This window comes from Panicum virgatum, chromosome 6K (assembly GCF_016808335.1).
Source record: "Panicum virgatum strain AP13 chromosome 6K, P.virgatum_v5, whole genome shotgun sequence".
Classification (NCBI taxonomy): Eukaryota; Viridiplantae; Streptophyta; class Magnoliopsida; order Poales; family Poaceae; genus Panicum; species Panicum virgatum.
The window spans coordinates 3,428,608-3,444,107 of NC_053141.1; the positions used below are offsets into that span (position 1 = coordinate 3,428,608).

At 47.9% G+C, this 15,500-nt stretch overlaps 1 protein-coding gene and 1 long non-coding RNA gene across 2 annotated transcripts; both read left to right on the forward strand.

Moving 5' to 3' along the window:
• The first annotated feature begins 10,647 nt into the window (after positions 1-10,647).
• LOC120711277 lies at positions 10,648-14,802 on the forward strand. The gene is made up of 2 exons (XR_005690233.1): positions 10,648-11,089; positions 14,588-14,802. It is a non-coding gene; the product is annotated as an uncharacterized LOC120711277 (long non-coding RNA).
• LOC120711276 lies at positions 11,096-13,231 on the forward strand. Its single transcript, XM_039996744.1, has 2 exons — positions 11,096-11,989; positions 12,074-13,231. The coding sequence occupies exons 1-2, from the start codon at positions 11,751-11,753 to the stop codon at positions 13,119-13,121; spliced, it is 1,287 nt and encodes a 428-aa protein (XP_039852678.1). The 5' UTR covers positions 11,096-11,750; the 3' UTR covers positions 13,122-13,231.
• Positions 14,803-15,500: the final 698 nt, after the last annotated feature.

A 15,500-nucleotide genomic window follows, 5' to 3' on the forward strand; every position in this document is an offset into this window, starting at 1 on the left:
ACTGTCAGATCGACTGCCTCCTTTTCTGTGATGCGTGATGAGTAGCATCGATTCTTGACCTCTCTGAAGCGCTGTATATATTCTGACACAGTCTCCCCCTGCTTCTGCCTGACTTGAGCGAGGTCGGCAATCCCAGTTTCAGCAGCTTCTGAGTGATATTGGGTGTGGAACTGGTCTTCAAGCTGTCTCCAGGTGTGGATTGAATCTGGGGCCAAAGACATGTACCAACCAAAAGCTAGGCCTGTGAGAGACTGACAAAAGAACCGGACCCTCAAAGGATCCGATACTGAGATCATCCCAAGCTGCGTTAGGTATCGGCTCACGTGCTCGATGGAGCTGGCTCCTTCTGACCCACTGAACTTGGTAAACTCAGGGAGCCGATACTTGGGTGGCAACGGGATCAAGTCGTAGTCACTTAGATATGGCTTGGAATAGCCGATCTCCTTTCTCTTGGGCAGGATGCCGAACTGGTCCCTCGGTATTGCACTGACCTGCTCCACACTTAGAACTCCTGGGGCCGAGGGCTCAGCACTCGGCCCGGTAGCATACTTTGCTAGCCATGCTTGTTTCTCCGCGTTTGCTCCTAAAGCTCCTGGGCTTACCAGCTGTACCGAACGTGTTGGATTGACGTTGTCAGGGATGTACGCGCACGTGTAGCCGTGCGGGATCTCCTTGGGCGGCTCGGTCAGAAACTGGCCTTCTCCGGGGTCACCGCCGATCTTGTGGACGACGTAGATCGGCGAACTCTGCGGTCTTGGAGCCGCGAACGAGAACGGTAATAGCGGCCTAGACTGCAATGCGACTTCCTCTGTGTGACTCCCCAGGGTTGGTCCTGATGGAGAGTACAGGTTCTTGATCACCTCCTGAATGATGCGATGTGCCACACGCTCGAGCTCGTTCATCAGGCTCTGAGAGTGCCGATGAAGCGTGTGGGCCACCATGTAGTTCATCTATTGACGCAGGGCCCTGGTGCGCTCCTCTGATGGTACGGACAGATCTACGTTGTCGAGAGCGCCTTCGGGTGAGAACCCCTTCCACCTGGTGCCGTGGCTGCGGGTCCTTTCAAAAGAGCCGATGAGGTCGGCTTCCAACAGAGCTTTGATCTCATCATACTTCTTCTTGTGTTCAGGAGGGAGTTCTTCATATGTGATGGGCTTGGGAGCGGGTTCTTGGTCTTGAACTCCAGTCATTGTTGCAATGGACGTTGTTGCCGAGAAGGGTCCCACCAGGCGTGCCAGAATGTGTTGTCGGTCGAAACCCACCAGCGAGCAGCGACAGGCAACACGAAGAGCCGGGAGGTCGCCGGGGCGCTGGCAGGCACTGCTTTCTCGTCGACGGCCCGCAATTCCGTCATGCGCCCGGAAATTATGGAGAATGTCGGGCGTGCCACCTGACCTATACCCGATCAGAAAGGTGCGAACGTGCTTCAAACGGTTTGCCTGCGTACAAAGACACGTGTAAATGTAAGTCCGAGCCGTGGTCGGCTCCCGGGACGACTCTTGTATCGACTTTAAAGAGCCTATCGAGTCCCAGTGTCAGATCAGATCTGTATATCCGGATATTATTAAATAAAGCATAATTATGTAAACTGCTTCAATTAAATCTAGCTAATCTGATCCACGATGGTAAAGCTTCACTGCTAAATCGGAATATCCTACACGTGATTGAGCCTAACAAACGTAACAAACAACCATGCATCAACCAAAATAGAGGCCTAAGAACAAGCAAAAGCCTATTCCCGGATCAATTCCCTATCAAGATCAAAACAAGGCATCTAATACGCCGCCGGATCATTCAACCCGTTTGCAAGGCCTAACCTAGCAGATATTACGCTAATTCCCAAGCATGAGAACAACCATAACTGATCAGATCTACTAAACATAAAAGAAGCAGGGTGTTGCCCTTACGCAGCTCATTCTATGCACCAAGAGCTAGTATAAGATGATGACATGATCGTGTAAAGACAACATGATATTCGTAGACAATAAGCAACAGAAACACGATAGATCTACTAAAAGCTGTGCTACGAACACCAAGATAATTAGTACTATCCGCCATCAAAAACGCTTCAGTACGAGTAATTCCAAGGTAAAAGCAAGAACAATGCTGCCTTGATCGCACGAATCGATCAAGGCAGCATGGCGCTTACTTGGATGAAACCCTAGAATTAGGGGTGGCGTTGCGCCGAGTTGTTGTTGCGAAACGTGAGGACGTTCTCTCCTTTACGAATAACATAAGATACATATTTATAGTCCGGAGACTTGGGAAACAATCTAATCATATCTTGTCCCGATCGGACTCTATCTCTAATCTTGAACTAAATCTAAAGATACATGGCCCATGTGGCCCAAATGCTCACGCAGGAACTGATTTACAAGCCTTCTTAATCTTCTGCTTGAAACCCAACTTGCTTTCGGCTCTGTTAATTTATGGCGATAACACACGTAATGCCGGAGTCAGTAATTAACTGCTTGCTGCTGCTGCGTCGCTTAAGTTTGGAGCCTGATGGGTTTGCACGTGATTATGGAGTGACACGGCAGCAATCAACCACTGTCATCAAGATACTATAATCTCCAACCAACACCGACCATATTCCTGCTTCGGCTGGATCCGTATGTGTATGGGTACGGTTCAACAGGAATAAGGTACAATACTAATGCCATGCATCAAGGTAATTAAGATCGTTAATCTCAAAATAAATCAAGGTCAGATCGTTAAGCATTAAAAATTCATGTTTTTGTCCCCTCCAGATCGCACCTGTTGTCCTCTCTCAAATCAGGCCCTGCCCCTGTCCTCCTCCATTCTTCAGGCCTGCCTGCCTCGCGTCGTGTGTGTTCTTCCTGCTATAAAAAGACGTCTCCTATACACTGCTCCACCATCAGGTACAACACAATCCAAAAGCCACAAGCGCAGCGAGCAAAAAAGAGAGGATATCATCCACCGTCCGTGGTGCAGAGTGTCGTCTGGCCGCACGAGTCTGCAGCTGCGGGCGATCGAGCTAGCCACCACGGAGGATGGCGAGGGAGGCCAAGAAGAGGGGGCGGCGGCGGCGCGGCGAGGCGATCGCGGCGATCAAGACGCAGATGCTGCGCTGCAGCGACCAGGGCCGCCGCCGCTTCAAGCGCGGCTACCTCGCCGGCGGCTGCGGTGGCGACCGGGGCGACGCCGCAGACGCGGCCATCTTCTACCTCGCCTGCCTCGCCGTCTGCACCGCAGCGCGCGCGGCGGCCCTCGGCTCCTCGATCGCGTCTGCAGTTGCAGTCATGAGGTAGTATATACGTAACAAGCTGGCTGCCACTGGCAGCAGCAGAGCAGCTCCATCGATCGATTAGCATCTTTAGTTATTTGCGTGTGTTGTGTGTTCATGAATCGTGACTTCATTCTGTAAGATACACTACATGTAGCCACTGTAACCGTATAACTCACGTTGCCACTGGGCAGACTTTAGGGATACCCGCGCCTTCTCCTACCCATACCCATAAATCAATTACCCAATCGTTACCCTCCCCGTACCCTGTCCTCTTCAAATTATCCATATTCATTGGATAACAGGTAAATATGATGGATATGGGTAATTAATCTCTATCTCTTTCACTTCCACCCTTCCGTTTCTTCCTCTCTCACGGACATGTGGGCCAGATCTTCTCCTCCAACAACTCCTCTCGCATAGGGCTTGGTCAGGTCGTGGAGCAGGGCGGTGGTGCCCCCTAGCCGCTGGCGGCGATCTCTCCCGTTGACCATGTCTGCCCCACGAGCACCTCCACCTTCCTACGATGTCACAACCGCCCTGTTGGGCCTTATCGTCCTCCTGGACCTTACCTTACTTTACATTGAGCCGTAAGCCGGCCTGTGAGCCGCAGGCGTGTAACGGGCTGAGCCCAGCTAAATAACATATATACTCGTTGTGTGGGTGGTCGGGCGGTCGGCGAGATTGAACAACAAACTAAACCCTACTGTTTCTCTGCCTTCTTCCTATCCGAGACGGCGCCGCCGTGCTCATCGCCGCATGCTTCGCGGGCAAATTCCATCTCGCAATTATCAGGCACGTAGGAACTGGCATCAGAGCCATTCCGAGTTTCCGACTTCCGCCGCTCCACCTACTAGAATCGGTCCTGGCGCCTGCTCCTCAGACCACCACTACCACCGCCGCCACCTCCGCGCCCAATTCATCTAGCCAGCCACCACCTCCCCAACCTAAACAACGCACGAAGCAACCACCAACTCTCACCACAAGGATGACAACAGCAGAGGAAAAGCTGGATCTCCTCGTCACTGAAGTGAAGTCGCTTCAGGCCGGTCAATTGAAGCTGCTCATCACCGTTGACAGCCTCAACAAGTGGAGCATCACCGCCGACGCCATCACCACCGATCTGGGTACCACCATGAAGGATCTCATGTCGCGCATCGAGGCTTTGGAGGCCGCTACATCCCCTGCCTCGCCTCATGCCCCGCCGCGCGAGGAAGAGGGGCGGGCCCATGGCCACCGCGTCGTTACACAATACCAGGGTAATGATGGGAGGAATTCTTCTCTCCATCACGCCCTGGTCAAGGGTGAGCACCAACCCCACCATGTTTCCCGTACTTTGGATTTTTCTGAATCTAGCCATAGGAGAGACAGTGATCATTTCTCTCACAATAGAGATTACAAACTGCCTAAACTTGATTTTCCTAAGTTTGATGGTAGTCACCCTAGGGTTTGGAAGGAGAAGTGTGGAAAGTATTTTTCCATGTATCATGTTCCTTCACACCTTTGGGCCAGTTTTGACACTTTACACTTTAAAGGAAATGCAGAACTCTGGTTACAAACATATGAGGCTCAACATGATATAGAAAGCTGGGTAGAACTTACAGTAGCTGTTGATACTAAGTTTAGTAGAGATCTTTATCAGAACTACATGAGGGACTTTATGAGCCTCAAACAAACAGGGGATCTGCAGGATTACTATGATAGGTTTAATCAGGCTATGCACAGAATCTTAGTTCATAATGGTAAATACGATGATATTTTCATTGTTATAAGGTTCATAGATGGTTTGAAACCTGACATCAAATCTGCCATCCAGTTGCACAAACCTAGAACTGTTGATGCGGCCATGTCTCTTGCCCTCCTGCAGGTTGAAGTACTAGTGCCCTATGGCAGGAGCTCTTTAAGTTGACTGATACAACCCTCAATATGAGCTCAGCATATCATCCGCAAATCGATGGTCAAACTGAGAAATTAAACCAGTGCTTGGAGACTTATCTCAGGTGCCTAGTTCAGTCCTGTCCTTCTAAGTGGGCCACATGGCTACCCCTAGCCGAATTTTGGTATAACACAGCCTACCACTCGGCTCTGGGCAAAACACCATTTGAAGTATTATATGGCTACCCACCAATTCATTTTGGCATTGTGCCCAGTGATGGTTGCACTGTCCCAGACTTACAACAGTGGCTGAATGAACGTTCTGCCATGCAACAAGTGATTCAACAGAATCTCCAGCGTGCCCAACAGCGCATGAAGCACCAGGAGGATAACACACAGGCAAGAACGTGAGTTTCAGGTTGGTGATTGGGTCTTTGTTAAACTTCAGCCCTATGTGCAACAGTCGGTTCACCGCCGCTTGGTTCATAAACTCAGTTTCAAGTACTTTGGGCCATATGAAGTGCTGCAACGCCTTGGACCAGTGGCATATAAACTGCAGCTACCATCGTCTAGTAAGATCCACCCTGTCTTCCACGTCTCCCAACTTAAGAAGGCCCTACCTCCTGATATCCAACCTCTGCCAGATTCTGAATTGGCTGTTCTTGAGGGAACTTCTACATCTACAACACATCAGGTATCACATACTGGTTTTCGTAAAGTAGGTAGCTCTACCATTCCTTATGCTTGTGTGCAGTGGGGTACTTCTCCAACGTCATGGTTGTCTTGGGAGAATATGCACACGTTACCTCTGAGTACTACTTCAGCATCTCTGTTCGTGGACACTGATGATACTGCAGGACAAGCTGCAACTCAAGCTGGGAGGGATGCCACAACCGCCCTGTTGGGCCTTATCGTCCTCCTGAACCTTACCTTACTTTACATTGAGCCGTAAGCCGGCCTGTGAGCTGCAGGCATGTAACGGGCTAAGCCCAGCTAAATAACCTATATACTCGTTGTGTGGGTGGTCGGTGAGATTGAACGACAAACTAAACCCTACTGTTCCTCTGCCTTCTTCCTATCCGAGACGGCGCCGCCGTGCTCATCGCCGCGTGCTTGGCCGGCAAATTCCATCTCGCAATTATCAGGCACGTAGCACGACCCTCCTCCCCCTCCTAGCATTCCTTTTCCCCCACCAGAGACGGCTGGCAACTATGGCCACCAGGGCCGGCGGCACAACCAAGAAGAAGATGATGGCAAGCGGTGACTCCGGTGAGGGATTTGGCTCGGGAGCGGCTCAAATCGGTCGCCGGGGAGGCTGTGCCGTTGGTGGTGTGAGGAATTGGATAGGGATGGCTCATCGACGACGAATTTGGTGGAGACGAGCAGCGTGCGCTGCGGGTGTACCCGCACTCGTCCGTGTGGACCTGGGGCGCGATCGTGCTCTGCGACACCGCGGTGGCGGGCGACGGCTGCGACCACCTTGACTGGCACCGCGGCCCTTTCCTCGTCGTCTTCGCGGGAACCACCGGCGACAAGACCTTCGCCTGCGTCTACTCTGGATAACGGGGAAGGAATAGGCAACTACACTAATACCCTCCACATACCCTCCTCACAAATGGGTATATCCACCTCCTATATGCTTCAGATGGGTACATCCGTATCCTACCCGTTTATCACGGGTGTGGATATGGGTACGGGGGACAGATACCCACCGGCAACTTGACGTATAACCAAGTGATAGAGATCGAAAGATGCTGTACGTTTTGGAGTTGCTCTGCTTCGTCTCACCGCTCAAAGATGAAGGGAACAAAAAAAAAAAATCTTCATCGATCCGGCTGCCTTTAGTTCAGAACAAGCCCGCATACAGTCTCCAATACTCTGCTCCTTTCGTTTCAGAAAAGAAAGAAGAAGAAGAAAAAACACTGCGATAGCACACAGCGCTAAAGGTTACAAGAGGAAGCAAAACAAAACAAAAAAAAGAAGCAAAAACCATACTGGACGACCTCCGCCTCCATACCCATCCATGTCTACAACCATGCATCGGACACATTGCATCCATGTCTGCATTGAATCGTCACCAACGGATACCGAGACAATTTTACTCTTATCTTGAATCAAACTTAACTGATTTTAAGTTTTTAACCATGTTTATAGAAAAGCCACAATATTAAAAAAATATACCACATCAAATTAATTTAAATAGATACTATACCTCAGTAGTGCATTTATATTATATCTTAGATGTTAATATATTCTTCTATAATCTCAGAAAAAGACAGAGAAGTTTCACTTACAACAAAATTTAAACGCGCGCGTTACATTTTGGAATGAAGGGAGCATATTATTACTCATATTAATCATGGTCTCAAGATATTATCACATTAATAGTAGAAAAAAGAAAAGCAACCTCAGAGTCAATACACCCCCACCACGAGACTAAGTTATAATAATAATTTACATCAAAAGCATATATATATATACACACACATGTGTGTGTGTGTGTGGGGGGGGCATCTGCACCTGTTGTGTGTAAGATAAATATACTTGTGCCTAAGGTGATGACTACTCCCTCCGTCCCGTGAATAGTGTATTTCTAAATTTGAAAAAAATCCCAACAAAAAATGCAATTTTGGGGACAGTTAGAGGTTATCCGTCCGCCCGGAAGCAGTGCCCCGATCATCGTCTCAACGCCTCCCTATTCTGGATGCAAGTAGAACTTCCTTTTTTTTTTAAAGGCATTGAACCACTTCTCATTAACATGGATAATATTGTCCATTAAAATGAACTTGGGATCATTTGGCAGAGAGCTTGGATCTATCATGGAAATGCAGCACCTCAGCCTATCCTTTTTATTTTTTTTCTTTCAACGCCAAGAGCATTAACAATAACTACTGAATAATTCTCAACAAGTTACATGTATATGGAACAATGGAAAAGGCTATTATTAGATATTTTACAAAGTAGATAGCAGATGTGAATCTTGGATGCCTGGACAATGCCTTGCCTCTCCTGCACGGCTGCAATTAACTGGGCAGTCGACAAATGGGGCACATGACCGCGCGAGGCTGGAGGCCACAAGCAGCAATTAGCAGCAGCCCGATGGCGGTGGCCAAGGCCTGAGTGTGCTCAGCAAGGTAGAATTCTAGCATGCAGATTTTGTTTATATAAATACATGTATTATGTGTTGGACTGTGTTGGGCCACAGGGTATGCCGTGGGCCAAATGGCATACCCTGTGGCTCCGCCACTGTCAGTGGGTTTGCCGAGAATTGAATCGAGCGGGATGGAGTATACCCGTTTTTCGTATGCAAACCGTATTTATATATCCCCACCAAAATATAATCCTTTTAAATATTTATTATTAGAGAATCTACCTACTATATTGTGCCTAAATATCGAATGGTATTAATACCATCCAAATTATGTACCCCAAAAATTGTGTATCGAGTTCAGGCTGGCATCTTGTCCACCGTAATTCTTTAGAAATTATAAACCTATAATCATTACCCTCGAAAGATCTAACCTAATCATACTACCAAAGTTATCCCGTGCCGAGTTCTATAAATTGTGTGCTTGTGGTTGATCGCCAACAAAGCAAAGCAAGGCATTGCAACGCCATACACCGTTCCCATGCATGGCGAGCAGTGGTGATGTCCGGCGCTGCGGCGTCTGCCATGGCGACGCCGGTGACGCGAGCTGCGACGAGGTCACCTTCGTGGCGGAGTGCTCCCACGCGTTCCACTTCCGCTGCATCATCGCCGGCCCCGCCGCCGGCACCTGCCCGGTCTGCGCCGCGCGGTGGCGCCAGCCGCTGATACTGACGCTCCGCCCCGCTCCGTCGGTCTGGCTCGGATCGCCGCCGCCGGCGGACAACGAACCAGAGACAACGCTGCCTACTCCGCCGCCTTCTACCTGATGAGCCAACCTCGTCCGGATGATGGTGCCGTCCTCTTCGGCTCTTTTCTCTGCATCGAGGGTTGCTTGTACTTGCTTACTTGGCAGCTTGGTTGACTAAATCTCAGTGTGTGTGTGACTGTGTACGTCGTGACTAGCTATTCTATCAGCATCGTAGATCAATGTGGTGTCAGTGTGCCAACAAATTGTTCTGCAGTACAGAGTGAACAAAAAATAATGATGCTTTCTTGAATTTTATTTATTCACCCTTTTTTATTTTAGAGTGAAAAGTTTTGTATTGATCTTATACAAATATACAACTTCCAATTTAAGTATGACAGCCTGTGGTGAATTCGTCAATTTCGAGGATTAGTTGGTGCGTGCGTTGTGAGTGTCTGAGTTGTACTGTGTATCTCAAAAAATGAGATGAGCACGGTGTGGTATGTTTCGAAAAGAAAGATCATAGAACCAAATTTTCCATATGGAAAAATCTTTACCTATTTATAAAAAACAGACCGCTTATAAAAAACGGACCGGTTTCTGCGGTACCGTTGACTTTGGTCCGTATTTACTCAGGCTCTGTTTAGTTCTCACTCCATAAACCCCGTAAACGCAAAAAAAAACATCACATCGAATGTTTCGACACATGCATGAAGTATTAAATAAAGTCTATTTACAAAACTTTTTGCATGGATGGGCTATAAATCGAGAGACGAATCTAATGAGCCTACTTAATCCATGATTTGCAACAGTGATGTTACAGTAACCATCCGGTAATTATTAATTAATCATGGATTAATTAGCATCATTAGATTCGTCTCGCGATTTACAACCCATCTGTGCAAAAAATTTTATAAATAGACTTCATTTAGCACTTCAAATTAGCAAAATTTCATCACAATTTTTTTTGCAAAACATCTAAACACGGCCTCAATAACTGGTGGATCCGTTCTTCTCCTTCTCTCAGACATGTGGACCTAACCCGATCTTCTCCTTCTCTCAGACATGTGGACCTTTCCTAATCCCGTTCCCCTCTGCACGCCCCAGGGTTTTTAATCCCAACCGGAAACCGGTTACCGCCGCCCTCCGGTACCGGTTTACCGGACCGGTTAGGCCGGTAACCGGTGGAAACCGGTTGAATTCAAATCCAAATTCAAATAAATTCAAATTTTCCCGTGCAACCGGTTCCGACCGGTTTACCGGCCGGTTTGACCGGTTTACCGGTCGGTTTGACCGGTTTGAAATTCAAAAGCTCCCGTGCAACCGGTTTACCGGCCGGTTTTACCGGTTTACCGACCGGTTTGACCGGTTTACCGGCCGGTTTGACCGGTTTGATCGGTGGGCCTTCATGGGCCGGCCCATTTTTTTTCTTTTTTTTTTGATTTAACTTTAAATTCCCAAAAACTATACTAAATGAATAAATTTTTGAGAAAATTTGACACCATTAGATTCATCACACCTTGAAGTATTTTTAGGAATTTTTTGAAAATTTTTCATTTTTTGAATTTAAATTTAAAATTTGAATTTTGGCCGGTTGGGTACCGGCCGGAACCGGAACCGGACCGGACCGGTTTGACCGGTAACCGGTCAAACCGGACCGGTTCCCACCGGTTAGGTTAACCTTGGCACGCCCACGCCTCCGCACGCCCACGCCAAATACGCTCCGTCGGCGCCGCACCCATACCCTCCGCCGCCACCCCACCTGCGCGCCGCCCCGCCCTCCATCCCGACGCCGCCCGCGACACAGCTCCGTCCCGATTCCGGCAGCACCCAGGCCACCGGTGCTGGCCCTCTTCTCCTCCTCCAACCCCCATCGGCGCCGGTCCCCTGCACGCCGCCCCGATCTCCGCCAACCCCGGCCGCCTAGGCCTCCGCGGCGTCCCACCGGAGGGGGCCTCCGATTCTGGCGACACCCAGGCCACCGGTGCCGGCCCCCTTCTCCTCCTCCAACCCCCATCGGCGCCGGTCCCCTGCACGGCGCCATCAGTGCTGACCGCCGGCCCTTTTCTCCGATGCGCTGCAAGCCCCCTTCCTCACGCCGACTGCTCCTTCCCTGACTCGGCGTCGGCCCAAGGTATATTGCCCCTACCCCTGCCCCCTACCTGCTGTTCGTGCCCCCTTCCTGATGTTCCTGTAGAATGTATTCATTCTGTAAACATAAAAAACGCTTTAATCTGTAGATATCCAGTTCTTCACTTTAAACCATGCTGCTTTTTAAAAGTCTGTATTGCTATCCAATTTTATTAGCATAAAGAAAGTTAGTTACGAAACTGTTGCAGCATTGCTTAGAGCATCTCCAACCAAACTCTTATTTTTGGCCCCCTATTTCTCCCATATGAGGACCTCTCATCCAGTTTCTCTCTCCTACTTCAAAATGTACTCCAACAAACCCCTCATATTTGCCCCCTTACTTTCAACTCTCTCATATTTTATTGACATGGACCAACTACCATGAGTATAGTTTTACATAAACATTTTTTTGATCATATTTTGCAGGAAATAGTATTTTGCAACAGTTATATTTTCAGCGGTCGGATTTGTTGCAACGGTCATATTTCGAATGGTTATATTTGAAACGGATTTTTTTTGCAACGGTCATATTTACAACGGCTATTTTGCAACGGTCATATTTCAAACGGTCATAATTCCAACGGCTATATTTTTCAGCTCGCTATATATATGCATGTCCACCCTTCTGGTTCCCACACCAAGTCATTCTTCCCTCCCCTACTGAAATGAGTTCTTTGTCTCGCTTGGACTCCTCCTCGTCGTCGTCAGATGACGATGACGAACTCATCCTTTCAGCATTACACATAGCACACACACAATACAAAGCTAGAAATGTTCCAAGATGGGGCGGTTCTGTGGTTGGTCGAGAGTATATTCATCGCGACAGAGTAGGCGGCGCATGGAGGTTGTACAATGACTATTTTTCAGAGAATCCGACCTATGGTCCGAATTTCTTTCGCCGCAGGTTTGCATTCAATCCTCCAATTTGGTTTCGAAATTCTCAGTTTATTCTTTTCTTGTGTTTTCTTATTCGTATTTCTTTCCTCAGGTTTAGAATGGGTCGTTCTCTCTTTATGCGCATAGTGCAAGCTGTAGAGCAACATGATGACTATTTTGTTCAAAAAAGAGAGGGGAATGGACGCCTTGGGTTATCATGTTTGCAGAAGATTTGTGCAGCATACATGATGATAAGTTATGGAGTACCTGCAGATTTTATGGATCAATATATTCGCATTGGTGAAAGCACTGTCGTAGAGAGTCTTAGAAGGTTTGTTAGATCTATTATCGAGGTCTTCGGAGATGAGTACTTGAGATCTCCAAACGAGCATGACACAGCTAGATTACTTGCAATCGGTGAGAGTAGAGGCTTTCCCGGAATGCTTGGGAGCATAGATTGCATGCATTGGGAGTGGAAAAATTGCCCAACAGCATGGCAAGGGCAATATACAGGTCATGTTCATAAGCCCACCATCATTCTCGAAGCCGTTGCTTCTCAAGATTTATGGATTTGGCATGCTTTCTTTGGTTTGCCAGGGTCCCACAATGATATCAATGTTCTTCACCGTTCACATCTTTTTGCAAAGCTAGCTGAGGGTGAAGCCCCACAAGTTAACTATACAATCAATTGTCATAGTTATACAATGGGTTATTATCTTGCAGATGGCATCTATCCTAAATGGGCAACATTTGTGAAGAGCATGAAGTCTCCACTTGGGAATAAGAAGAAATATTTTTGTCAAGCACAAGAAGCCGTTAGAAAGGACGTAGAACGGGCTTTTGGAGTTCTACAATCTCGTTTTGCTATTGTTCGTGGACCAGCTCGTTTTTGGGATAAAGAAACCCTTAGAGAGATCATGACAGCTTGTATCATAATGCATAACATGATCGTTGAAGATGAGCGAGATGGAAATGAAGACTTCCGCTATGATGGTGTTGGGCAGCTTGTTAGACCTTCACTGAGTGAAGAACGTAATCGCACACATGAATTCCATGAGTTCATGCAAGCTCATCATGCTATACGAAATGTGCAAACTCACTCTCAACTTCGAGAAGATCTAATCGAACACCTCTGGCAACGTCATGGAGACATGTATTAATTATTTATTACATATGATTGTATCTCCCTTATGTATGTAACTATATCTCTCCATGCAAACACATCATGTACGAATCAAATTACAAGAGCACATCCATCTAAATTTAATAATGCCCAATCGGTTGGATGGATAGCTGCATGCTGGTCCGATTAATTAATTTGGGTCCCAGCCCAGCACTAGAATCCAAATGCATAATTATGGAGAAGCTCAAAAACACTAGAATCCAGCTGCATGGTCGCCTCTCCATGCTCTCAGCGGAGTCCAGGGCAGCGCAGCCTGCATCCAAGTTATGGCGGCAGAGGCCAGAGGGAGCAGCAGCTCAGGCCTCAAGCAATGGCGCAAGGGGCAAATAGAAGAATTAGGCAGGCCGGCCGTCAAAAGGAATTCGGCAGCCACGCCCCGCGCCACCCAGACCCTCCACACTCTTTGTCCCGTCTTTTCTAAAGAAAAAAGCAAGCAATAACAGCGTGGGGAGAGAGTAGGCGGCGCTTGAATTCCGTTCGCAGCGCACCCATGCCGCATCTCGCGGAACCGGCCGGCAACGAACCCAATCAAGAAGCACGGCAATCAGGAAACCGCGCACGGCCCTCCCCCATCTCGATTTCACCGAGGGCGAGCAGATCTGCGCGTGGGGCAACACGGACGTGCAGATCTGCGCGTGCCGTGCACATACGAGCTCTTGGCCCTCTCGTCCAGCGCGGGAATGGCCCCCAGTGGCGCCGGCGGAGGTCCGCCCCCTCTGTCCCTCTCCCTAAAATCTACATCCATGGCCTGATGCTACGGCGCCAAAGCAGCAAGATGGGGGCACACGAGGAAGGGGGAGAACTCGTACCTGGCGGGAGAGCTCCGCGCCGGCGCGGGAGGCGGAGCTGTTGCGGAAGTTGCCGGATGAGAGAGCTCCTTTCTCTCTCCTATATCTGGGAGGACGTCGGGGAAATGAGGGCTCTCTCATCCGTCGGGGGTCGGATGAGAGTTTCGTTGGAGCCGTTTTTTTGCTTTGGACCCTCAAAAGTAGAATGAGAGAGCATATGAGGTCTTGGTTGGAGATGCTCTTATGATGGAGCGAGGGGTTTACTATGCACCACTTCTGGACATAAGCAAAATTTCAGATGGCCCAATGATCAAATACTTGTGAAATAAGCAGTACTTCCAGGGCAATAGGACTTTTTTTACACCTGTTAAATATTTTTCCATGTTTGTTTCAGTGATTTGAAAAAACTGTAATTGCGGAAAGAACTATAACAAAAATATCACTTAAAAGAAGGCATGCCAACGGCTATACAAAGTTTGTGATTACCTTTTATCCCGTGCTACATTCATATGCAATTTTGATTCTTTGTCCGATTTCTTATTTCCTCATTGCAGGTTATTTGCTATGAGTCATTTTTAATTTTAAACCTCCAATTGATTGGCTTTTGGTCATTAATGTAATAGTTATTTACTTCTCTGTTTATGTGTATCTGCAGTTGCATGAATATCAGTACAATATGGGGTTGCTCTTGATCGAGATGAAAGAACCCAAAGTATGTGGTCTCTGAATCCTGCGTGCGTCTCCGAATCATATGAGCATCATATTTTATCAATAAAATACATGTTAATTTTGATTATTTTGTCTTCTTTGCTATGGACTTCTATGCATGTATTGAGAAAGATCAAAACCATACTTTTTTTATGGTCCATATATTGTGTTTGAAAATTTTAAACTCCTGTAGCAACGCATGGTCACTATGCTAGTATTCCAGATGACTCTTGTTTCTTGTTTCTTGGGCTTCGCTAACGTGTCCAGCCCATGGCACACCAAATTTTACATAGATATCACCAGGAGTGGGCCTGAAACTTATGGTGGGCTAGCTTTTCACTTGGGATTCACCATGGGCCTTATCTTATTTTTTCCCTAAAATCAAAACGTTCTATTTTTAAGGGTCGCACACCCAAAGTCAGTTTGATTTCGTCAGAACCAGTGAGGTTTAACAATGACAAATCATAATTGTAGTATTTGCATACGTAATCACCCTGCGAGGCTGCAGCAAGCGCAAGGAATCATTATAACAAATTTTTTTTTGTTGAAAATAAAAGTCAAATAGCCGCAGCTTCTTCCACGGTCCTCGCCCGTGACTCCTGACGCCGGCATGACATCGAGCTTCACTTCACCAATAAGACTTTCAGGAGCAGGCTTAACGAAAACACCGATTGACAGCGAGCTGAGAAAGTCGAAGCTGCAAAAGAAAAGAAGATTCTGATTTCTGCCGACCGTTCCTGTGAGATGCGCCTAGAACAAGCTGACCGGACCATCCTTTTCGTTTCCCCTTCCGTTCTTGACACGCCTTCTAAACGCCGCGAGCTTCCAGACGCCCGTGCAGAACGTCAGCAAACTGGTGG

Coding starts and splice junctions, on each gene's coding strand:
- LOC120711276 (XM_039996744.1), top strand. CDS start 11,751: ATGAGTTCTTTGTCTCGCTTGGACTCCTCCTCGTCGTCGTCAGATGAC. Junction 11,990..12,073: donor CCGAATTTCTTTCGCCGCAG/GTTTGCATTCAA, acceptor TTCTTTCCTCAG/GTTTAGAATGGGTCGTTCTC.